This window comes from Fundulus heteroclitus, chromosome 2, assembly GCF_011125445.2.
Source record: "Fundulus heteroclitus isolate FHET01 chromosome 2, MU-UCD_Fhet_4.1, whole genome shotgun sequence".
Taxonomy (NCBI): Eukaryota; Metazoa; Chordata; class Actinopteri; order Cyprinodontiformes; family Fundulidae; genus Fundulus; species Fundulus heteroclitus.
This window is the reverse complement of record NC_046362.1, coordinates 15,882,974-15,905,219: the sequence shown is the minus strand read 5'-3', so window position 1 is coordinate 15,905,219 and position 22,246 is coordinate 15,882,974. Positions and strand designations below refer to the sequence as shown.

Here is a 22,246-nt window from a genome sequence, read left to right as displayed (position 1 = left end):
AAAAGGAAGTCGGTAACTCAGCTCTGATCATATATGCCTCCGCCCCTCACAACAGCACTTCCGTTGAAACGATTTCGTCTACTGCGGATCCTTAGATTATTTACAATGATCAGTTAAAGTTAAAATATTATAAAAATGAAATAAAATTTAGCAGAATCATTATATATCATGAGTTTTGTTAAATAGATCTTTTAATTCCTTCTTGAAGGCGGGACTATTTTTTTCAGTAAATGCGCAGTGTCTTGCAACGTAAACGGAAGTCCCGAACTACTTTACTCGTTTCCATATCTCTAAAATTAAAGCAAATATATATTTATATATGTGTGGGATATTGTGCGGTGCGGAGAACTGCAAATTTCTGAAGTCCAAGTATTTTATTATTATTATTATTTTATACTGCTCTGATTTGGAGATGACCCTTGAACTCGTGTCGTCATCAACTAACTAGAGCGCGCGGATGTCAAACGCAAACAAACAGGATCTTGTAGTAAATATTGATACCGTCAATCTTTTTTATACTGTTTTGGCCAAACATTTTGCCCTGCAAACCGGCTTAGCAGCATTTTTATAATGGGCACAAAGGTGGCATCTAGCGCTAAGGAGTTTTCCAGACTTCTTCGGTGAGTTTTCTTAAGCGGTGGTTGTAACCTGATGTTAAACCTTTTTCATTCACATTTAGCTAACACAAAACGTCCATAGCAAACATAAAGCCCTTATCATTCTGCCTGTATTTACATCGTTTTAGTCACATCATCTTTTGGTTTTGTGTTTTCCCAAGATCTCTACAGGATGACCAAAGCAGTAACTCATGCACATACGAGGTACTTTCATTTAAAGTAATTATTTATGCTAAGATTTGATGGAAACAGTTGTTCTTTATTTGAACTTTTATGTGTGTGTGTGTTTATTTTTCTTTTAGGAGGACATTCATGTGACTAAGATGAAAGGAGACAAAATCCCTGTAATGAATTTATACTGTGCCAGCCAGACTATCTTTGTCTGTGAAAGAGCTGTAAGTTTACTTCTGACTTTTAATAGTTCATACACATTAATTTTAAGGTGATGATGTTTGAACGTTTCAGAAAAATACTTCAATTGAACACGTTTTCTGTCAAATATTTAGTCTTCATTTCATACACAAAGGTAACCCAAATTACTTTACACAAGCACACAATGAGAAGCAAACAATAACGACAGAAGGCAAAAAGTGTGCCAAGTAAGACCAAACTCCCTAAAGGTCACTGTAAAAACACTGCAGCAAAAAGTTTGAGTTTACCAAATCTTCATGACAATAATGTTTTCGAGGCTTTTGTACACATTCTTACCAAGGATGGCAATAATTGCTAACCTGACTCACCAGAGGACTTTCATTCAGCAGAGCTCCACATATCCATCTGGGATTGCTCCATTGGAGATGTACTACAGAGAGAGGGGCCTTATCATAAATCCATGCATATGATTGGATAAACCACCTGTCCATTGTCTTTACTGACTTTTATGAAGCTCTTAATTAGCTTAAATATTTGGCTAATATCAAAAACAAATTGTGTCTGTATTTTTGCACTGGCACAAAATGCATCAGGTATTTTTTATTTTAATTAGTCATATCAAGAGCACAAATGAAGCTTACTTGAACGTTGGCGGTGGGTGAAATGATTCTGCAAAGTACCACTGATACGTTAGCAATGGTAGATAGAGATAAGCATGAATAGAAATCAATACATTCTGTATGATTATGTTTCGTCTGCAATCTTTGCTGACCACGGCAGGATCTTTTGATTTTTGCTAGGTATCAAAAATAAGTGAACCAGGAGATGAGCTGAACACAGAGACATTGGACTGTTCAGCTGATGATGATGATGATGCTGATGAGGATCATGAAGATAGTTGTAATGTTCTCCGTACAGAGCCACAACCACAGCCACTTACAGTCATGAAAGCGAGGTAAGCACCGGTAAGATGTTTACCACTTCATCTAAACAAGGCTTGTGTGTTCAAATCCATTTTTTTTCTTTCTACAGACAGCTGCTGTCTTTATACACATTATCTCAAAACCCTGGTGTGACCGCTGCAGACAACAACCCCATCTTACACCCTCTGTGGGTGCAATGCGACATGTCTGATCCCGCTGGGACAGTCTGGTTTGGTGCTGAACCGGTCAGTGTGGGAAATAAAGTAACCGGGATCAAATTGTATTCTGTTACCTGCAAAGGTAAACCTCAGAGTATATGTTTGCTTAATATTAAATTAACTGATTTACTCACGAGTTCAGTTTCTCTGTCCACACTCAAGCCTGGTTTATACCTGAACATTAGAATCAAGAAATCCATGAAACAAAACTTTTCTGATGACACAACAACTCAGAAAGCAACACGTCATGCCCCGATCTAAAAGAATTAAGAGGACAGATGAGAAACAAAGCGATTGACAACTATCAAATGCAAATACTTTTCCGCTGTCGTTTATGTCCTGTGTCGGCTTTGCACTTGTCTCCAATGAACAGTTTTTTTTTCTTTAGGTTCAACTGTGGAAAAACAATCTCTTGTAACATTAGAAGAACTGAAGCAAATGCACAAGAACAGACATCACACCTCCTCGGTAAGTTGGTGTGTTCCCTTTTTAATTTGCTGCGTGGGGCGATTAGTTGTTTACCTAATCCTTTAATGTTTTCAGATGGGGATTAAAGGTAGTGCCAGGTTCAGTTTGTTTGGCTCCACTGTTGTCGAAAACACTACCATCGGGTCACAGAGCAGCGTGACGGTGGATTTCAAGTGGAGTCACGTGGAGAGCATTCTTGAGGTCCCTCCTCTGTCTTCTACAGCCACTCTAGTAAGCGGCAGTCAGCCACAGGTTTTCAGATTTATAAATAGAATATTTGTATTTTTAAATGAACAGTTAATAATAAAATTATTTTTTTTAAATAAATAAAACAACAGTTAATTATTCATATGATAAATATTAAATGTTTTTTGGATTCTTACAGGTTTTTATTTTGCTTTGCAGATTATCAAAGTTGTCTGTGGAGACCCGAGAAGTCCGATGTTTGAGATGTTCAGGGAGATAGAGTTTCTTCGGGTTTGTTACTCGTTTTATTTCCAATCCTGATGCCAGCTGTCCGGTTCTGTGCAAAATTGATTTAGATCTCATTTGACAGACTGGGACAGTTTTAAATCTGAGGGAACAAAGATCACACATGGGGTTCCTCAAGGCTCTACCCTTGGGCCACTATATATGCATGAGTATTACAACATCTCATGATCTTATATTTCTGTGTCACCACAGTCCCTTACTGTCAGAAAGCCAGTGTGTCCATTGTGCTTTGGTCAGAATTACCTAAATACGGAAAAGACGATACAGTATTAGCGATCAGGACTCGGCCAAACTCAAGAAAGAATGCGAGAAATTGATTTTGTTGTGTGGTCTCAGACCTAAATTTCAACAGCCAAATCAGCATTCTCACATCTTAGGAAAAACTATGAGCGTTAAAAGGTTTTCTGTCTAATCAGGACACAGAAAAACTGGTGTGATTTTATTTTCGAGTAATTTCGATTACTTTAATTGTGTTTTTACCAGACTGGGATCAAATCAATCAGGCATCTGCAGCTCATCCATATTGTTGCTGCTAATCTCCTGACCAACACTAGGAAAATGGATCATGTCACAACAGTCGGAATTGCCTGTTTGCAAAAGGATCCATTTTTTATTTTATTTTTTATCAATAAGGACTGAATGCTCTTAGTGTATTTCAGATTACAGTTGTGTTTACCCCTCAGGTCATAAGAACCCGCTCACTCAGCGTTTCTGGGACGTAAAGGGGAGGCAGCATGTAGCTTCTGTACTCCTCAGCTCTGGAACAAACTCCTTAAAATCCGTAGATGTGCAGAAACTTTTGGTTCCTTTTAATCAGATTTTTATCCTCTCTATTTATTGTTTCGTAGCCATTTTTGTTGTTGTTGTTTTACTCTTTTATCTATTTCTTCGTATTTCTGTAAAGCACTTCGGAAACTGTGTATGAATGGTGCTTCAGACTCTTGCAGATGGTTTGAAAACTGGTGAGACTGAATGGATGGAACCTGTGGAAAGCACATCAGCTGTAAATCTGACCAAGGCCTACCTCGCAGGTGAATTTAGCAGCAACAAAAATACCCCTAGTGAATCAGGAAAGCTCTTATGTTAATGTCGCCCTTCCTTTTTTCTGTTCTTTCAGAACTTAGAAACATGGGAAAAACACTACAGGATCAGGCTGCCAAAACAGCAGAGGTAGGATAAGAATTGAAAGTGGAGCCTTTCCCTTGAACGCAAGGATTTAAGAAGACAAACTAAATGCTTGTTGTGTGTGGGTTTTTTTTTTTTTTTCTTTTTTCTTTTGATGAAGGCCCAGAAGTTGAAGCAGGAGACGGAGCCTCCCATTTTCAACTCCTTGGAAAGAGGAGATTTGGATTTTGTGGAGCAGCTGTGGGTCCGGATGAGAAAAAGTATTATTTATGTATTTCCTTTTCTAAATTGTTAACAGCACTAGGATCCATCTGTAACATCACCCCTGACGTTGACTACCATTTATTTATTTTTCCATTACAGGCGTGACCTCCTACCAGGACGTCGGAGACTGCCTGAAGCTGGTCGTTGAAGCTCTGCGATACGGTGACATCAAGCCCTGGGTATGAAGGGAGCTTACTAACTAATCTGATATGCTGGACTACGTGACCGTATGTTTATGTTATTGTAGGTAATCTTGTCTTCTGTTTCCAGATTCACAGAGACAGCAGCAGCTCTCTCAGCAAGCTGATCCTGCAGTCGTACCACCAGCAGATTGACCACGTGTCTCTTACAGGCATCACCCCGGTCATCATGCTGCTGGAGATGGGACTAGACAAGATGAGAAAAGATTACATAAACTACTTGATCGGTAATCTTTTTTTTTCATCTTGCCTTCAAATTTTTTGTAAAGCTTAGATTTATTTTTAACAGTCAATTGCTTAATCATCTCTCTGAAGACCCAGTTTTACAGGGATAACAAAAAAAAAGCTGTAATTCTTTATGTTTTTGATTAGGGGAAGAATTGACAACTCTCAACCACTTGGTAAGTTAAGTAAATATTTCTGATTTACATATCTTTAGAGAAAACAAAGAATCTACTACCAAACATTAATCATTTTGTCTCAACAGTGTTACTACCTGAGCACAGAGGTCGATTTGCAGGAGCAAGTGATGAGACTCAGAAAACTGCACCACCTGCTGGAGATAATAGTAACCTGCAGCACATTCTTGGGTTTGCCCTACGACCGGCTCTTTGTCCTCACTCAGTAAAGCCCTTTGATTTTTTGTCTATTGACTTATGAACAAGCAAAAACCATATTTTGCCAGTAGGAGAAGCAATCTCATGTCTTGTTTATTTTTTCTTCACAGAATGTGCCTGAATCACTACAAAACATCAACATATAACGAGGAACATGAATTCAAACTTCAGATCAAACCAGCCCTTATAACCCATTTCTATCAGAAGTAAGGAATGTCATCTTTACTGTTAAAAGAAAAGGAATTAGCAACATTTCCTCTTGTTTTTTTTTTTTTTTAATGGGTTTGTTTGATGTAATTTTTGCCACCTCTCCTAATCTGAATTTGGCTTGATGTGTTTTTACAGTCACACACCTGTATTACACGGTGCTTTACAAAACTATTGGTTCTACCTTAATATTTCCCCCTTTCTGTCACATTGCAACCATAAAACCTTTATGTATTTTTATTAGCATTTCATGTGACACAAAGTAGCAAATATTTGTAACGTGGGTTGGTATGGGTAAATGATTTTTCTTTGTTGCAGAACTTTTACAAATAATGTAAAAATATATTTACCCTCCTTCAGTCACTACTTTTGTAGAATCACATTTGCTTCTATTTTGCCCTGAACAAGTCCTCCTGTTTTCCTCAGGGAACGTCCTGTAGTGTGGGGAGTTGAGATATCTAGTGGTCAAGGTCTTCGTGAAGTCTGGACATCCTTACAGCTCAGTGACAAGCCACTGGTTGATCATGTCATCTTTGAAACAGGTGATCGATACGTACCTCTGAACATTGCCGGACAGATGTTTACATACACTCATCCTGAGCAAGAATCTCGTTACTTTGGAGGAACTTTCTGAAGAAAATAGCTGCAGAGTAAATGATTTGGGACATATTGGTAACATCTAACCACACATGGAGGCTCTAAAAGGGTATTTTGATTTTCCCAATTAAAATGGCTAAACCTTTTAAACATTTTTGAAAGCATCCGAAGAGACAAAAAAAACAATGTGGATTGTAACTCTACGTGGATTTCTAATTTTCTTTTATTTGACGATCTCCAAAGGAGTATGTTTAAGAAAACCTTTATCATCTATCATTTGAAAATTCTTATGCTAAAGTTGACAGACAATATATTTGACGATAAATGTAGTTTACACAGGAAACACAGAGTGGAACCATCAACCTTTGTTCAAGTTTACTATGTGACATTAGCGCTTGAAAAGCTTTCCTGCATAAATAATCCTTTAATTATGGAGGCAGAAAACCCTTATCTTCTCCAGGGCAACAACATGGCTAGAGCCGGCTCCAGGGGGCCAAGATGAATGTATGCAAATGTTTTAGTGGAACTACATGCACCGTATGTGTTGTTACCACTGTTCCTAACTGTGTTTTTTTGTTTTTTTTAGATTTGCCAAATGAAACTGTAAATGGGGACGAGGAGCCTGCCTTCTTTTCCACAATGATGTGCTCCAGCTTCAACAGCTTCGCATGAATTAACTGTTTGTATTTGCTATTAACATTGTTTTTATGCTATATTTTTTTCATAGTACATTTATTAGTTTTTTTTTGTGGATTTATTTGGTCTTTTTGACCACATTCTTATTTTTGGCTGTTAAGAGACTTAGAAGAGGCTAGCTTTTGAACACATTTTAATCCAGATAAAAGCGCAAATGCAGATGTTTCACAGCAGCCCTCTGATGGGAAAATACAACGGGAAAATGTAGCATGTCACAGCTGCATTCACTTTCTACATTGTCTGCAGAACCAGTGCTTCATGTTTTGTCAGCAAACTGTATACACATCAAATGAATAAAGTTAGAATGTATCTTTAAATCTTTAAAAATCTTTAAATCCACGCAAAAATGAGTAAAGAAAAGGAACGCTTGAATTGCACGAGGGCGTTCGTGACTGTAAACGGCTCCTAGTTCCTCCTTCGCAGCAGGAACATGAGAAAGACGGCGCTGATCAAAATGGAGAGCGTGCACACAGTGGGGACGACGATCTCAGTCACCATCTCCATGTGGCTGGTCAGCGGGTCTGCAAAACACATTCACGCTCATTACAACCTCGCCGTGTACGCAGACGTTGTTTAGGAGGCTAGTGTAGACGCTCAAGCACAGCACTCAAAGGGTTAATTTTCCTTCCTTACATAGAATCATACTGTGTCGGATTTATTTTAAGCACGGAGGTTTTCTTACCATGTATAAGTCTTAGAATATTGGCAGCAGTACTCCGCTGTTCCTCTAATGGAAAAAGAGAAAGTACTTAGAGGTGATTAACGACACTTTAACCCTTTGAGGACTGCATGCAGCCGCCGGGGAGTATTTCAGAAAGCTGCAACTTTAATCCACTTGAAAGCTCATTTAGGGCTGTGCAAACGTACTTTCAACCTGCTAGACTTCCTCGGCCTTAGCATTTTGTTTCACTTAAATGTTTCAGGTCCCCCTCAAAAAAATTCGTATCAGATAAAGATACATTTATATAATATAAAAAGCAGTTTTCAAACTGTTTATTTGATTAAAGCTAACATCCTGTGTTAAAAAAACATTGTTGGTTATCTTGTTAAATCATAAATTAACTGATTGACTACGTTTGGTGAGTTTAATGTCACTTGCCCTACAGAGCTTTGATTACTACCAGATCTGTGGTATCAACAAATGACTTAAATAGAACCAGTGTGACCGCATGAAGTAGGCAAAGAAGCAAAACAAAAGCAAATCATTACTGCCCCAATCTAAAGATCCTTGAGAACATATGAAGAGCAATGTCACTGACATGGATCTGTTTTCAGCGGGTCGTGAAACCATAGTATTTAAGTCTTACTGACTAGCCTTTCACAGTGAGAGCCATTATCCACCAATAAAGAAAACATGGAATAGTGGCACACCTTCCTAGGTGTTTGCCCAAAACACTCCACAAGCACACTAATGACGCACCCAGGTCACAAAAACCCAGAACAACATTTGAAGCACTGCAGACCTCTCTGGCTTCAGTTAAGGTAATTATTTTTTGTTTAAATGATAAGAAAAAGACTGCAGAAGTACCATTCGAGTTCTAAGGCAACAGCTGGAAAAAACATTGCGACCCGCCTCACACCTACCAGATATCTTGATGATCCCAAAGACCAGCAAGTCCATCTAAGAATGTTTTAAAAAAAAAAAAAAAAGCTTTCTAAGGGGCCCACGTCAAAGTCTGGACTTGAATTAAGATCCTGTGACATCAAGAACCCTTCAATGTGGATGAATTATAACAACCCTGCAAAAAAAATCATTCGTCCACAGTGATCTAAATAATTCATGTCCAGTTGTTGCGAAGACAAAGAGGAGCACAACCCATTTGGAGGTTTAGAGGGCAATCCAAGGGTTAGGGCATATATAGCTTTTCCTCTTGTTGAATATAGTCATTTATTGCCCTGTTTTTTTTTTATTTTCTGAAACGTGTTTGTGGATTTGAAACATTAATGTAAAAACAACAACGCAAATGAAGAATAAATCAGTAAGCAAACATTTTTCAGATCAGCGTACATGAATCTTAACGCAAGTATGGCCAAATCCTTTTTTATTGGTCTCTAAATTCCATTTTATATAACTTGTATTATACTGCGTCTTGCTTGCTGAAATACTCCTTATGCAAAAAAAGTTGCACAATTTATGCAAGATGGAGAAGCTTGTTTTAAAGCCACTTGTTAAGCTGCAGAGGCTTCACTGTTAGTTCAAGTCAAAAACCACTCTGTCAACAATGCACAAAAGAGAAATGAGTAATGTACCCTGAAGTTCTAAACTTCGTCATGCACTGGCCAAACCCTTGGCATCTCAGCATGTTCCTTGGACTTTCTTCTAGCTGGAAGGGCAAACAAAGAAGATATCTCAGATATTCTGCAATAAATTCTGAGGACTGGGTTTTGCATTTTCACAATTTATTTTCTACACCATCTTGATAATTGCTCTGTAGTTTGAGTCAAGTCAAATTGTAATAGCTTCGTCTTATTACCATTAACAAATGACCAGTCATACTTCAGTGTTTTTGACCAAATCTTTGTTTACCCCAGCTAGTCCTTAACCTTTTTGTAAACGGACAAAACGTCAGAAAAGCCAAAGATTAACTGACCTGCAGCCAATAGCTGGTTGCTGGAAGAACACATCTCAACAGACTTCCTCCTCCAGTTTTCGACCTGTGAATATTCACAAAACAATGATGGGACTTTCATACAATGACACTTGAGAAAGGTAGTGGATAAAACATCCTCCTAAAAAATTGTACTCTACTCTTCTAGATACTGATGCATCATCTACTCTCACCAAATGTTCTTTATAAACTGTTAGAGGTTCTACACACCGTTTTTTTATGCTCATTCACCAAGAGCAAGAGTATAGAACCAAATGTAACCCAATCAAAAATAAAACAACTTAAAATATATCTAAAAAGACAAATTTGGACATTTAAAAATGTAAACTGCTAAACTTACTATATATACACACATACGTACACTATATTGCCAAAAGTATTTGCCCACCCATCCAAATTATTGGAATCAAGTGTTCCAATCACTTCCATGGCCACGAGCGTATAAAATCAAGCACCCAGGCATGCAGACTGTTTTCACAAACATTTGTGAAAGAATGGGTCGCTCTCAGGAGCTCAGTGAATTCAAGCGTTGCACAGGTGGATAGGATGCCACCTGTGCAACAAATCCAGTGGTGAAATTTCCTCACTCCTAAATATTCCACAGTCCACTGCCAGCTGTATCATAAGAATCCCAAACATGGAAGTGTTTGGGAATGACAACAACTCATCCGCTAAGTGCTACGCCAAGTAAACTGACGGAGCTGGGTCAGTGGATGCTGAAGCGCATAATGCGAAGAGGTTGCCAACTTTCTGCAGATTCAGTCACTACACACCTCCAAACATCTTGTAGCATTCAAATTAGCTCAAGAACAGCGCAGAGAGCTTCATGGAATGAGTTTCCATGTTCGAGCAGCTGCATCCAAGCCATGCATTACCAAGTGCAATGCAAAGAGTAGGATGCAGTGGTGTAAAGCAAGCCGCCACTGGCTTCCAGAGCAGTGAAGATGTGTTCTCTGGAGTGCAGAATCGTGCTTCTCCATCTGGAAATCTTATGGACGAATCTGGGTTTGCCTCTTGCCAGGAAAACTGTACGTGTATCACTGCACTGTGCCAAGTGTAAAGTTTGGTGGAGGAGGGATTATGGTGTGGGGTTGTTTCAGGAGCTGAGCTTGGTCCCTTAGTTCCAGTAAAAGGAACTCTGAATGCTTCAGCAAACCAAGATATTTGTGGGGACAGTTTGGAGCTGGTCCCTTCCTCTTCCAACATGACTGTGCACCAGAGGACAAAGAAATGTCCATTAAGACATGGATGGCAGAGTGGTGTCGATGAATTTGACTGGCCTGCACAGCACAGGGTTGTGCTGACCTCAACCCGATTGAACACCTTTAGGATGAATTAGAGCAGAGACTGAGAGCCAGGCCTTCTCGCCCAACATCAGTATGGGACCCCACAAATTTTTCGTTTTGGAAGAATGGTCAAAAATTCCCACAAACACACTCCTGAACCTTGTGGACAGCCATCCCAGAAGAGTTAAAGCTGTTCTAGCTGCAAAGGGTGGACTGAAGTCATATTGAACCATTTGGATTAGGAATGGGATGCTACTTAAATAACTTATCAGTTATTGTGCATATTAAAAATGTTAGCAGAGAAAATGTTTTTCAATGTTTTTTTCTCTCTATTCCCAGAGGAACTCCTTGCAGCTGTACGTAAAGCTGTGCTGAACATGCGGTTCACTAGTAGCAACAGGTCTGATAGCCTTTTAAAAACATACTGTTGAGGGCTACGAATACGAGCCAAGTCCTGAAATGTGATTCTGCCATCGGTGTGTGAATAGTTCAATATCCACCAATCCATTTTTTACGCATGCTTCAACCAGGGCCAACAGGTGACGGCCATCGTACTCTAAGGCCAGTTATCCAAACATGTAGATATTTGGACAGATGGAGGAATACAGAAGAGAACCAGCACATGGAGGATTGTGCCCAGGACCTTCTTGCTTCTTCCTCTCACCGTGCAGACCACAGTTTAATGTGAAGAAAGAAAACAAAATGCACACATCAGCAGTCTGCCACTGTCTCTCACCTCTCTTTGATTCGGAAATCCATTGGAGCTGATGATCCGTTTGTAAAACTGCACAGACGCTTTTGGATAACGAGGCTTGTTTTTGTTCCTGAAATCCACGTAGTACAAGCCGAATCTCTCGGAGTAACCTTCGTCCCACTCAAACTTGTCCAGCAAGGACCAGGCAGTGTAGCCCTTTACATTGACACCATCTCTGATAGCTGAGTGAGAGTGAAACATGATTAGATCCTCAGTTAATCGACATCTCTGGTTTTTTTGTTACATTATGTTTGAAATCATTCACCTTTTAGCATCTCATTGATGTAGTCCTTATAGTATTGTATCCTCCACTCATCACACAGCTCTGTGCACATCATCTTCTCAGAGACTCCGTTCTCAGTCACGTAAATCATCGGGTTTCCGTACTGAGTCTGCGGGTGGGAGAAAACGATGCGGTTTATTTAGACCGGCCGTGAGCCGAGACCAGCTCATATCCAGCACAAACAAAACCGTGTCTGCTCTGCACCTTGACAAAATTCAGCAGACGTCTGAAACCCCACGGCACAGAGTAGAGCCATTCTGACCCAGGATCAGGCCACCGCGGGTCAACCAGCTCAGCCAGGTCACGGTCTGTGAAGTAGCTGTTGCTGCCCCGGCCTGGCTGGTCGTTCCTGTGGGTGATGTACCGGGTGGTGAAATGGCCGATGCCAAGGAAGTCACACGTCCCCTTTATGTAGCTCTTTTCTTGCGGAGAGAAGGCGGGAAGTCGAGATGTCCCAATTCCCTGCTGCACACTCTTCCTTCCTACACATGAGAGTCAATAGTTAGTCATTTTTTCAGTCATTGCTGCAAGATTGAGAGTTCAGTCTAACTCACCGACAAAGTCCTTCATTACTTGAGGGTAGTCTCCGTGAAAGATGGGTGTGGCAAACCAGCCCAGGTAGAACTGGACATATCGCTCTGCTGCTTCAATGTCTTTCTGGTTGCTGATGTCCACCGGCTCACCCCAGTCCCCCGACAGAGAGATGCCAACCAGACCTGCAGACGTGCAGAGCAGCCTCTCAGGACTTGGAAACCCACTGATGGGTGAATGCTAAACCTTGTTTACCTTTTTGCTTCACCCTCCATTGCGTATCATAAGTGTGCCAAACTTTAGCATGCGCCTGCGTGGAAAAAGTTGACATTTAAGGTTAAATTTTTAACCAATTTCAAAAATACTTTATCATTCACAAAGGGAAATTAAACTAAGTAATATTTCAGTCAGGTTTGAGTAACTGAACACCTCTGCAGCATCTTGTCACCTTTATGATGTGATGTGCTGCTCTGTAAGCCCCGGTTCCTCTCAGCTTCAGCCCAGGAGCGTGCTCACCTGTCTCATAGCCTTCAACAGCCACAGACTGTAAGTGGGTGTAAAGAGACAGAAGTCTGAGACAAACAGGGTGATTCTGAACGCTGAATAATGCAAACCTGTTTAAAACTCTAAAAATAATATAAATAGTTATCCCAAACGCACCCATGGATTGTTGAAAGTGATCCAGTGCTTCACTCGATCGCCAAATTTCTCAAAGCAAAGGTTGGCAAACTCATTGAAATGATTGACCATGCTTATGTTTTGCCATCCGCCATATTTCTCTTGTAAAATCTAGAAGACCAAACAATGCAGCTTATTATTTAGAAGCGCATCAGACTTAAACTAAGTGGTGGTCAGCATTAAAAGCACCAACCTGTGGCAGATCCCAGTGATACAGCGTAACAATGGGAGTGATGTTGTTCTCCAGGAGGTGGTCAATCAGTTCGTCGTAGTACTGTATTCCTTTTTCGTTAACGTGGTCAGCTGCAAATGGTGATGATGTTTAGAGTGAGGATAACACTTTACACGAAACATTAAAAGCTCCAGGTGAAAAACTTTGACAGCCTCAGCTTACTCCATGTTTGCATGTTATGACACGTGTGTTTTACTGGCAGTAAATATGATAAAACAAAACAAGTTCATAATCCCAAAGAGGAAAAATATATTGGGCATGGTTTTGTTTTGTTTAAAAAAAAAAAAAAAAAAAATCTTCAAAAGTGTGGAGTGCATTTTTATTCAGCCCTCCTGAGTCAAAACACATTTTTGCTACCGTTATAGCTGCACGTCTTTTGGGTCGTGCTAGCATGTCTCACTGCTCCACTCCAGAAGTTGCAGAGCGTGAATATCCTGTAGTAAACTAAAAACTAATGTCACAGCGGTTACTAAAAAGGAGAGCTGATATGTCTGAGGGCGGTCTAAAATGCATGAAGGTTCCACTTACTCCCGAAGGACGAGAGAATCACAGAGACTGGCCGAAGTTCATTGATGGAACATTTACTGAAGACAGCTTCCTGTTGTGGAATTCAAGTCGGGGTTTTCGAACAAACAGATTTAAAAAAAAAGCAACTTCTGTACCGACACAGAAGGTGGCGACCACAACGCTGACATTACCCATAAGTTTATTTAATTTCTAAACGTTGTCAGATGTAAAGAAGGTGTGTTTGGAACTGAAAAATCTGGTTAACTGACTGGAGCTAAACCGCTGCCACCTGCATCATTTTCCTGTCGCTGCCCGGGGGAGAGCCAGCTCTCTGCCGCAGTCACGTTATTTTTTTCTATGAAATTCTCTGAAAAAATTTACATATGCTGCACTATCAGGTTTATATGGTGATGTCATGGCACCTGTAAGAGACCGAAAGCTTAGTAAGTTCTGCTTTGCAAAATTAGCTCCAGCTCAGTTAGATTAAATGGAGAGCATCTGTGAGCCTCCATCTTCAGGTCTTGTCACAGGTTCTCAATTGGATTGAGGTCTGGACTTTGACTGGGTCATTCCAGCACATGATTATACTTTAATCCAAACATTTCCATTATATCTATCCGGCTGTTTATTTAGCTAGGAGAACCTCCACCTCAGTTTTACTCTCCACCCTGAACTCATTATTGCTTTTTTTCCCCAACAATTCAGCCATTCTGCCACCCTACTCTAAAGGCCAAATTTTAACCTTCATAAAATTTCCCTGTTATATACAACTAATAGTTCTCCTGTGACCAGATTCGCAAACCTGCGATGTGGTCTTTGCAGTTCCTCCAGAGTAACTATGGGCCTCTTGGCTGCTCTCCATGACTGGTCTTTCAGTAACGGGGGATGGCTGAGTTTTGTGGGTTTGTAGGCGTTTTCCATTTTCCATTTTCCATTTTCAGATGATGAATTGAACTGTGCTCTATGAAATGTTCCAAGGTTTGGATATTGTTTTTAAACCTTCACAGAATAGCTGTATTTATACCTGGTCTGTCACACAAACTACCAAGAAAATACACTTCTGCGGTCGTAATGTGACAAAGCACCACTCACACTTTACACCAGTGGGAATAATCCTGGGCCAGGAGATTGAGAAGCGATAGTGGTTCAGCCTCAGCTCCTTCATCAGAGAAATATCATCCTGTACAAAAACACATGCCGTGCCGTGAGAAATCTAGAAAGATCAGCTCCAAACAACACAGACCGCTGCTATCGCTAAAGTTTTCTGAATCCCCACCTTGATTTTGTAGTAGCCCTCACAGGAGGAATCCCCCGTGTCATTCAGCTGGATTTTGCCCTTTTTGTGACTGAACACGTCCCAGATGCTCAGTCCTTTTCCATCTTTGTCCCAGGCTCCCTCTGTTTGATAGGCTGAACCTCCGGCACCCCACGAAAATCCTAATAAACGCAGCAATAAGTCAGCTCGGTCAACTGTCACAGAAGGCATGATTGGCAAAAGGAACGAAGGAGAACAAGCACAAAATAAATGTACCAGTTGGAAAAGTGCCATAATAGAAGGAGCCGTGGTTGCTCTTTGTCCAGTCAAAGTCCTCACCCGCAGACAGACACAGCACCAACATAAGCACATGGCACACATTGACTGCACAGCGGGGCTGCATGGTACGCCAGAGCCTGCAGCACAGCTGATGAGATCCTCCCTGATGTGTGAAGAGGGACGAGAACCCTTTCAACAATCACGTTCGTCTGATCACATGAGCAAACATGTTATAACCAAGCTAACAAATACACACCTTTCTTGAAAAAATGAAGGCTAATGGTGACAGAGACAACCTTAAAAGTCCATCAAGCAGTCTAGAAGCATCCAGTGCGATGGTCTGCGGGGGGTCCCGGTCCCCTAATGCAAAGCCAAATGTCGCTTTTCAAACTCAATGAGGTGTGGGCTCATCGTGCTGAGGCAGACAGATCCTATACAAACTGTGGTTTCACCTCTGTAAGCAAAGCCAATGTTTGAGAGGCCGACACAGTTACAGTCCACAGTCACATGACGATGCACGTTTCCACACAAATAAATACGGGCAACAAAACCTCGTATTATTCTGCACTGACGTGGAATTTAACGCCGCTTTTTCAAAATCTGCCATCATTAAGTTGTGTAGTGACAACACAAAATGTAAATGTAATGTACGACTTGATTTAATTTATTCTAATTTGTTTTTTTACATTTACACAGTGTGGGTTCTTTGCTTTAACAAAGAAAATACCTTATTTCATTTAAACAGTATCTTTTACTGTTCAACCTTTGCAGAAAAAAAAAACCTCTCCAAACCATCTTTGCCTCATTTACCTGTAAACCTATGAAGACTGCATCCACCGAAGACCTGCAAATTGCTCCCAAATCCGTCTGGTAAAAGGAACTCACCCAAAGCGGCAGAAGGTGTAGAAAGCTGGCCACGTCCACAGCCTGGTGTAGCACCACTCTCCCACAGAGATGTCCCCTGCAGTCATTGTGGAAGCTGCCCACATTGTGAGACTAAATGTATTGTTTTACCTGTTTAGAAAATGCTGAATATTTTTTCTTTTTTCCAGTTGAAAGTATTTGCAGTGCATTCCCCATTTTTCTGGTTAAGGTGAGGACATAAATCATATGTAGTAGATGTGCATTAACCCCATTCCGACCCACATTTATTTACAATTACGTGAACAAAACGGTATTGGCATTTAAACAGGTTCCAAATTAACCGGTGATTGTTCATTTGAATACAGGCCATACGTTAGAAATACATTTGGCAAACTCGCTAAATTAGACATAACTGATCATAACAAAGGAGAGTAATTGCAGACCCTCCCAGCACCTTTTAGACTTTGAAAGCATCACTACTCCAACCAAAAGTCAATAACTTGTTTACAGCCCTGCAGTTTGCTTTAAGCATTTTTTTTTTATTTGTTGCAGTCTCTTGTTTTTATGCACAAATTATACATGCAATTTCTCTAAAACAGTTTCAAATGTCTTTTGATCTTAACATACTAACCGTGGAGTATTGTTTTTCTTGTGGTGTTAATTGGCCCTTACTGTACAGTCTCATATTCTATTTTTTTGTTTTGTTTGTTTTTATAATTCTACCCTTGTGTGAATCTGAATGCTAGCCTCCATTAGCCTTCACTTACGTAGCTAGTACTTGTAAATCTGTTGGACAATAAATAATATTTATATTCTAGTCTAGGTTTGACCTCTAGATGGCGACAATGGTTTGTGCCAAATATGTATCAAAAAGCCCCCTTGTCAGTGTGATGGTGTGAGGCACATTTGTGACAATGGTACGATCAAAGCATGAATTTAAATATTAAAAAGTTATTTTCTAGTAGAAATTCAACTGAACAAATTAAACATATAGCTTTCTATATGAAATACTTCAGGCACTAATTTGTTAAGTTTGGTCAACATGGTTTACAGCTAATAAAAAACAGAATTTAATCCATGAAAAGATGCGTTTTTCCAATAGGTAAAGTTATCAGACAGCATTAAACACATTTCCACTCAGCTATAGTTCCTTATAAATTCTGACGAATCCAGTTAGTTACTTAGACTTAAAGCATATCTTGATTAGAAAAAAAAAGGCAGAAGTTGTCATCTTTGCACCAGTCTTAAAAAAAGAAACTGCTTAGTCAATCGCTTAATTTGGATGGCATTAAATTGGCCTCTGGTCATAAAGCAAAAAGCAGTGGTGTCATTTTTCACCAAGACATATCATTTAAATCACATAATCTTGTTCTTATCAGGCTCCTCTCCTGTGGAACCAACTCCCGGTTTTAGTCCGTGAGGCAGACACCCTGCAGGTTATCCCAGAGCCTCTCAAACAGTGGGGCGCCATGAGGTTCATAGCTAGTTAAAAACTGACTGCAGGTACGAGTCGGTCTAATAGCCATTAATACATTAAAACTGAAAATTATAAAAGTCACATTTCTTACCCATTTTGTTGTGAAAATGGTTTCTTCTTTAAAGGAGGGTGTAACAGAAAAAATTTCAGAATCACTGTGTTGTCCTGAGCTATCCCTGTAGTTATGCTGCTATAGATTTAGGCTGATGGAGGACATCAGGGCCACTTTCCTTTTGTCTGCTGCATTTTCCTACTATTCCCCAATTTTGCATATTTGTTGTTATTTCAGCTTTGTGTAGTTTTTTTTCTATTATCTCCAAAGTAATTACATCTACCCTGGTGCTCTGTTTAGCATCAGCTAAACTACTGCTGCCAACAACTTCATGTTCTTCTATACCTGGCTTTAAGTGTTTAACCCCTGTCTCTCTCCCACCATAGCTTTTGGCTGAGCCATGAGATTAAACGTGTGCGCTCTATTACATCTTATAGACTTAAAAACGGGCTCAGAGATATGCTCTCCTAAATAAAGCCGGTACTGCCATTATATTACTTTTCTCTCACATAGAACTTAAAATCAACTCTGTACCTGTAATATGCCGGTGAGAGAAAACGCGGTTGAGAATGCCAATGAATGAGAAGAATTACAACCAAAGAATAGTGAAATTAGACACACAAAAAAACAAAGCAAAACATTTATTCTTTGTGCTTACAATTCTCATTTCCAATATAATTACACATACATTTTATCCTCTTTTATGGCCCAGCCATAATGCTTCATGACACACACATCAACGATTGGGATTTTGTATTCTCAAGTAAATCCTTGACCAAAAATGTGTCTAGAAAGCTACTGAATGAGCACCCAATGACGCTGCCTTACAGCATATCAGTGACACATTTCTCATAAACTGTAAAATAAACAATAGGGAGAAATGCAGATATGCTTTAAATCAGGCAAAGGATGGGCACTGCTAGCACCACTGACTATTACACTGTAACTGTATATCTATCTAAATAAATTAGGCTTACCAACTAAGAAATAAAAGGTGTCCATGTTCTCATTAAGTGGCGCAAATACATAACCCATAATTCTTAGTAATCATCCTCCTCATTCGCTTCAGGCACAAATTCAAGATCATCCTCATATTCGTCTTCCTCATTTTCATTCTCCTCATCTTCATCCTCATCCTCATCCTCTTCCTCCATGTCATAATCCTCGGCACTATTCAGCAAGAGTTTGGTTCGGTTGATTTCGCTCTCATCATCAAGATTAACATGAACCTGGAAGAGTAAGAATGCATGTTATTTCGGTCAAGAGGCAAAGCATGAAAGGCACAACTTCCTATCAAAATAATCTAATTTGGAAATAAATAATAATTTATACAAATTATGTAAATAAGACATAATTTACAGGTTTTGACATCATCAGAGTTTAAGGCACAAAGGTGTCAGATGATTCCCAACCAACATGTAAAGGGGATCAAACTGATCGGTCCCAGTAAATTACCGGGTCAGCTGTTTTCACACTTAAAGCTAGGACTGGACGATAATTCAATAACAATATATATCGATCGATAGACGTGTGGCGCGACAGGAAAAAATAGGGTCGATAAAACTTCAATAGACAGTTTTCCTTCCTTCCATTCAGCCTATCATATTAGTTGATGCTACAGTCACTACTTCCTCTCGACCAATCGTAATTGCGGACCCAGGCACGCCGTCACAAAGCGCTGCCCTCTCAAACCACAACACAGAGCACGTGAATATGTCGCAGCAAGTAGCGGAGGAGGAAATGGTCCCAAAACGGGGTTTTACTAGTTCGCCAGTCTGACAGAAATAAACCGCAGTGATTTGTAAAACTTGCAAGGAACCGGTAAAAACAAAGTCTGGTAACGCAACACACTTGTTTCATCACGTAAGCCGCTCAGCCGCTCACACCCGCAGCAGCGCGAGCTGTGTCAGCCCCTCGCAGCTCCGCGTCATCTTCGGAGAAATCCTACAGAGCTTCTTCCAAAACAAAGCAGGTATAGCAGCTAAACTGGCCTTCTTTGTGATAAAATGGTATTGGTATTTTTATTTTGGTCATTTTACTGGTCACTTTAGTTTATTCTTTGTTAGTATTTCATAACATAACTCAGGTCTCCTAAGTCATTTTTCTTTAAAAAAATCTGTTATGGTTAAAAAAGTTGGTTAAATAAAGATTTAATTGGAATTCTGTGTTTGTGTTCTTTATTAAAATTAAAACATTTAGCAATATCATAAAATGACCAGGCAGAGCTGCACATAAAATATGGTTTTAAATATTTTCAATAATTATCGATATCGATCAATGTGCCTTTTTTTTTATCAATAAGCTTTTTTTCTATATCGTCCAGCCCTACTTAAAGCTATAGTTGGTTATCCTGTTCAGGAACACCGTTATTCTGGGTGAAATGGTCCTTCCATCCTGAAAGTAGTAAATACATTATGTACTCACAAAAAGGAAGGAAGAAAAGCCAGTAAAAACCCTGACCAATCCCTGCCATCCGGTCCGAATGGAATGGATGGCAGGGATTGGTCCATTCGGACAGGATAATATATCCGGTCCATTCGGACCGGATATATTATCCTATATGCCAATCACTGTGAGGCGCTCACGTAACGCCAATGTGCATTCACGTTCCTTGTTAGGTTCCTTTTTGCTGGCTGCGCACTTCTAGTGTTTATCTATCCAGTAAGTTTTGGTTTTATCCGTTCATTGTAGGAATGGAAAAAAAAAAAAAAAAATTTCATTAATAAAAATATATATAAATAAATAAATAAAAAATGGCTCACTCAACCCTTTAACCAGAGCAACGATGACATTGATGAACTCAATATCACCTGCAGGTTGCAGTAATTCAAGGGATATAGCTTTGACTGATCAAGCCAACCTCTAAAGAAGAAATTCAGCCAGAAATCACATCTGTCAAACAGCTGATTAGCCACAACAAACAGTGGCTTTTGGACCGGTGGATCATGCAGTGGTTAGTAGCTATATGAAAACTATAGAAGAAATACAATTTCAGTACATTTCTTAGTCAGAGAAGCGATTCGCAGACATCAGGGGAAGAGCTAAACGGAGACTAAGAGTCTTTCTCTTCCAAAACTGTCCCATATTAAGCTCCATGCATCTTCCCATCAACTCCGACTAGGTTACTTGCACCCGCTGAAGAAAAGCATCCCCAGCATAATGCTGCTACAACCTTTGTTTCTCTGGATGCAGTGTGACTTTCAACGGATGTTGTTCAATAGGAGCAGAAAAGTGCAATAGTTGTCTATAAGACCAAATAAATAAAAACATCACCATTTATATCCCCTAGATTGTATGCGAAAGTCTAATTAAAGTCAAAAAGCAACTCCCATCCCCAGCCTTTAAATTTATATGTAATAATTGAGTCATTCAAAATTGGCTAAGAGTGATAGAAATTACTCTGGCAATGGCTTCCCTCAGATGAGGTGAACACATTTTAAAGTTAGACTTACTGCAAAACCCCCAATTTGTTAAACAAGATTTTCCACTTAAATAAATCAAAGTGACCCAATGTGTAACCAATAAGAATTACAGATATGAAATACATAGATATTATTTAGAATTTCATTCAACCATCTGATGTCCTGCCCTGAACTGACATAGTTTCTGTTTTACCTCGTTTTCTGGGGTAATGTCCTGGGAGGCTCCTTCTTCCGTTTGAGCGTTGATGATAGACTTCAAGGCCCCTTCCTCAAACTAAAACGTAGGAGGGCAAAGAACACATGAAGCAGGGGTGTGTGTGCACACTCACACACTCGTCCGTACCTCTCTGAGTTCCCACTGACCTTCAAGCGGTTCAGCTGGTCCTGCAACATGACTTTGATTTTGAGGAGGGTCTCCTCTTCCTTCTTCAACTCCTGCAAACGGCTGTGCATGTTTGCTGCTGCTGCGGTCAGACCATTCCTCAACGCTGCAGGGACAAACAAAGCCTGTTAGCTGCTTCATGTTTCCTGGTTTTACCGCAGAAGCGTACCTGCTCATAGTGTTCAAAATGAAACAAGTAAGTTTCGTCTTCTTCTTGTTTCTATTAAAATCTACATTTAGTTAGCTGTGGTGGTGGGGCCTTGATATTATTCATTAAAAAAAGCAAGAAAAACACCACGGCATCTTTCGCCAACAGGAAACAAAACAAGTATATGTTGTTTTTATTTTCTGCTACATAACTAGTTTTGTATAATAACGGTGCACTAATAGCTCAGTTTGCCTCCCCATTCGGAAACGAGGAGCAGTTTTAAAAAGCCTCACCTCTGCTTATGAACACTGCCTACAGCTCCATAGCGGCATTTAAAGATGATAATCTGGGTAAGGTGCGTCGGAGAGCCTTTACATCAAAGGAAACGGAGTTGTTGTGCTACTACAGGCTACAGTTTGGTTCCTGAGGTCGAAATGGCGTCATTCTTCTTCGTCATCACGCAGCGCAACGTTGCGGCGCATTACCGCCACCAACTGGAAAGGAGTGGGACACAAAATATCGGTCAATATTTAAATACAACTTAAATAAAATTGCATGTATATTTTTTTATACCAGTTACATATATTACACACATGTATAAAATACACATTTACAATTAAAATTATTCCATGTAAATCTCAAGCAGTCTATTTGCTTCTTTATCTCCTCAAAAAACTGTTTTTTTGTTTGT

At 39.8% G+C, this 22,246-nt stretch overlaps 3 protein-coding genes across 10 annotated transcripts; 1 reads left to right on the top strand and 2 right to left on the bottom strand.

Annotated features, from left to right (window-relative positions):
- Positions 1-319: 319 nt before the first annotated feature.
- On the top strand, positions 320-8,918 carry zwilch (zwilch kinetochore protein). The gene is made up of 18 exons (XM_012851290.3): positions 320-620; positions 779-821; positions 920-1,012; positions 1,790-1,944; positions 2,022-2,212; positions 2,519-2,598; positions 2,674-2,829; positions 3,004-3,075; positions 4,028-4,121; positions 4,208-4,260; positions 4,376-4,475; positions 4,579-4,658; positions 4,750-4,906; positions 5,052-5,080; positions 5,167-5,303; positions 5,407-5,502; positions 5,930-6,045; positions 6,687-8,918. The coding sequence occupies exons 1-18, from the start codon at positions 571-573 to the stop codon at positions 6,770-6,772; spliced, it is 1,788 nt and encodes a 595-aa protein (XP_012706744.2). The 5' UTR covers positions 320-570; the 3' UTR covers positions 6,773-8,918.
- lctlb (lactase-like b) lies at positions 7,202-16,200 on the bottom strand. 8 transcript variants are annotated; one of them, XR_004933150.1, is made up of 17 exons: positions 16,096-16,199; positions 15,467-15,664; positions 15,208-15,373; positions 14,953-15,113; positions 14,769-14,856; positions 13,131-13,240; positions 12,920-13,048; positions 12,708-12,803; positions 12,515-12,569; positions 12,283-12,444; positions 11,933-12,210; positions 11,711-11,837; positions 11,428-11,627; positions 9,388-9,451; positions 9,047-9,120; positions 7,479-7,523; positions 7,274-7,317 (listed from the first exon to the last, which is right to left on the bottom strand). XR_004933150.1 is itself a non-coding variant. In XM_012851291.3 (16 exons), exons 3-16 carry the CDS (start codon positions 15,332-15,334, stop codon positions 7,202-7,204), a joined length of 1,758 nt encoding a protein of 585 aa, XP_012706745.2. In that variant the 5' UTR covers positions 15,335-15,373; positions 15,467-15,664; positions 16,096-16,199. The 8 variants fall into 8 exon arrangements, 7 of the variants coding, with proteins under 7 accessions (XP_012706745.2, XP_021165564.2, XP_036005129.1 ...); XM_012851291.3 differs by lacking the exon at positions 9,047-9,120 and having other exon boundaries at positions 7,202-7,317; XM_021309889.2 differs by lacking the exon at positions 9,047-9,120 and having other exon boundaries at positions 7,202-7,317; positions 15,467-15,570; positions 16,096-16,198.
- Positions 16,201-18,228: 2,028 nt separating this feature from the next.
- Positions 18,229-22,017, bottom strand: snapc5 (small nuclear RNA activating complex, polypeptide 5). Its single transcript, XM_012851289.3, has 4 exons — positions 21,849-22,017; positions 21,389-21,513; positions 21,219-21,299; positions 18,229-18,832 (listed from the first exon to the last, which is right to left on the bottom strand). The coding sequence occupies exons 2-4, from the start codon at positions 21,476-21,478 to the stop codon at positions 18,644-18,646; spliced, it is 360 nt and encodes a 119-aa protein (XP_012706743.1). The 5' UTR covers positions 21,479-21,513; positions 21,849-22,017; the 3' UTR covers positions 18,229-18,643.
- Positions 22,018-22,246: the final 229 nt, after the last annotated feature.

Coding starts and splice junctions, on each gene's coding strand:
- zwilch (XM_012851290.3), top strand. CDS start 571: ATGGGCACAAAGGTGGCATCTAGCGCTAAGGAGTTTTCCAGACTTCTT. Junction 2,599..2,673: donor ACAGACATCACACCTCCTCG/GTAAGTTGGTGT, acceptor TAATGTTTTCAG/ATGGGGATTAAAGGTAGTGC. Junction 5,503..5,929: donor ATAACCCATTTCTATCAGAA/GTAAGGAATGTC, acceptor TGTTTTCCTCAG/GGAACGTCCTGTAGTGTGGG.
- lctlb (XM_036149242.1), bottom strand. CDS start 15,334: ATGCAGCCCCGCTGTGCAGTCAATGTGTGCCATGTGCTTATGTTGGTG. Junction 12,804..12,919: donor TCACTTTCAACAATCCATGG/GTGCGTTTGGGA, acceptor ACCCACTTACAG/TCTGTGGCTGTTGAAGGCTA. Junction 7,524..9,387: donor CAACCAGCTATTGGCTGCAG/GTCAGTTAATCT, acceptor TTTTTCCATTAG/AGGAACAGCGGAGTACTGCT.
- snapc5 (XM_012851289.3), bottom strand. CDS start 21,478: ATGCACAGCCGTTTGCAGGAGTTGAAGAAGGAAGAGGAGACCCTCCTC. Junction 21,300..21,388: donor ACCAGCTGAACCGCTTGAAG/GTCAGTGGGAAC, acceptor CCTACGTTTTAG/TTTGAGGAAGGGGCCTTGAA. Junction 18,833..21,218: donor ACATTACCCCAGAAAACGAG/GTAAAACAGAAA, acceptor TTACTCTTCCAG/GTTCATGTTAATCTTGATGA.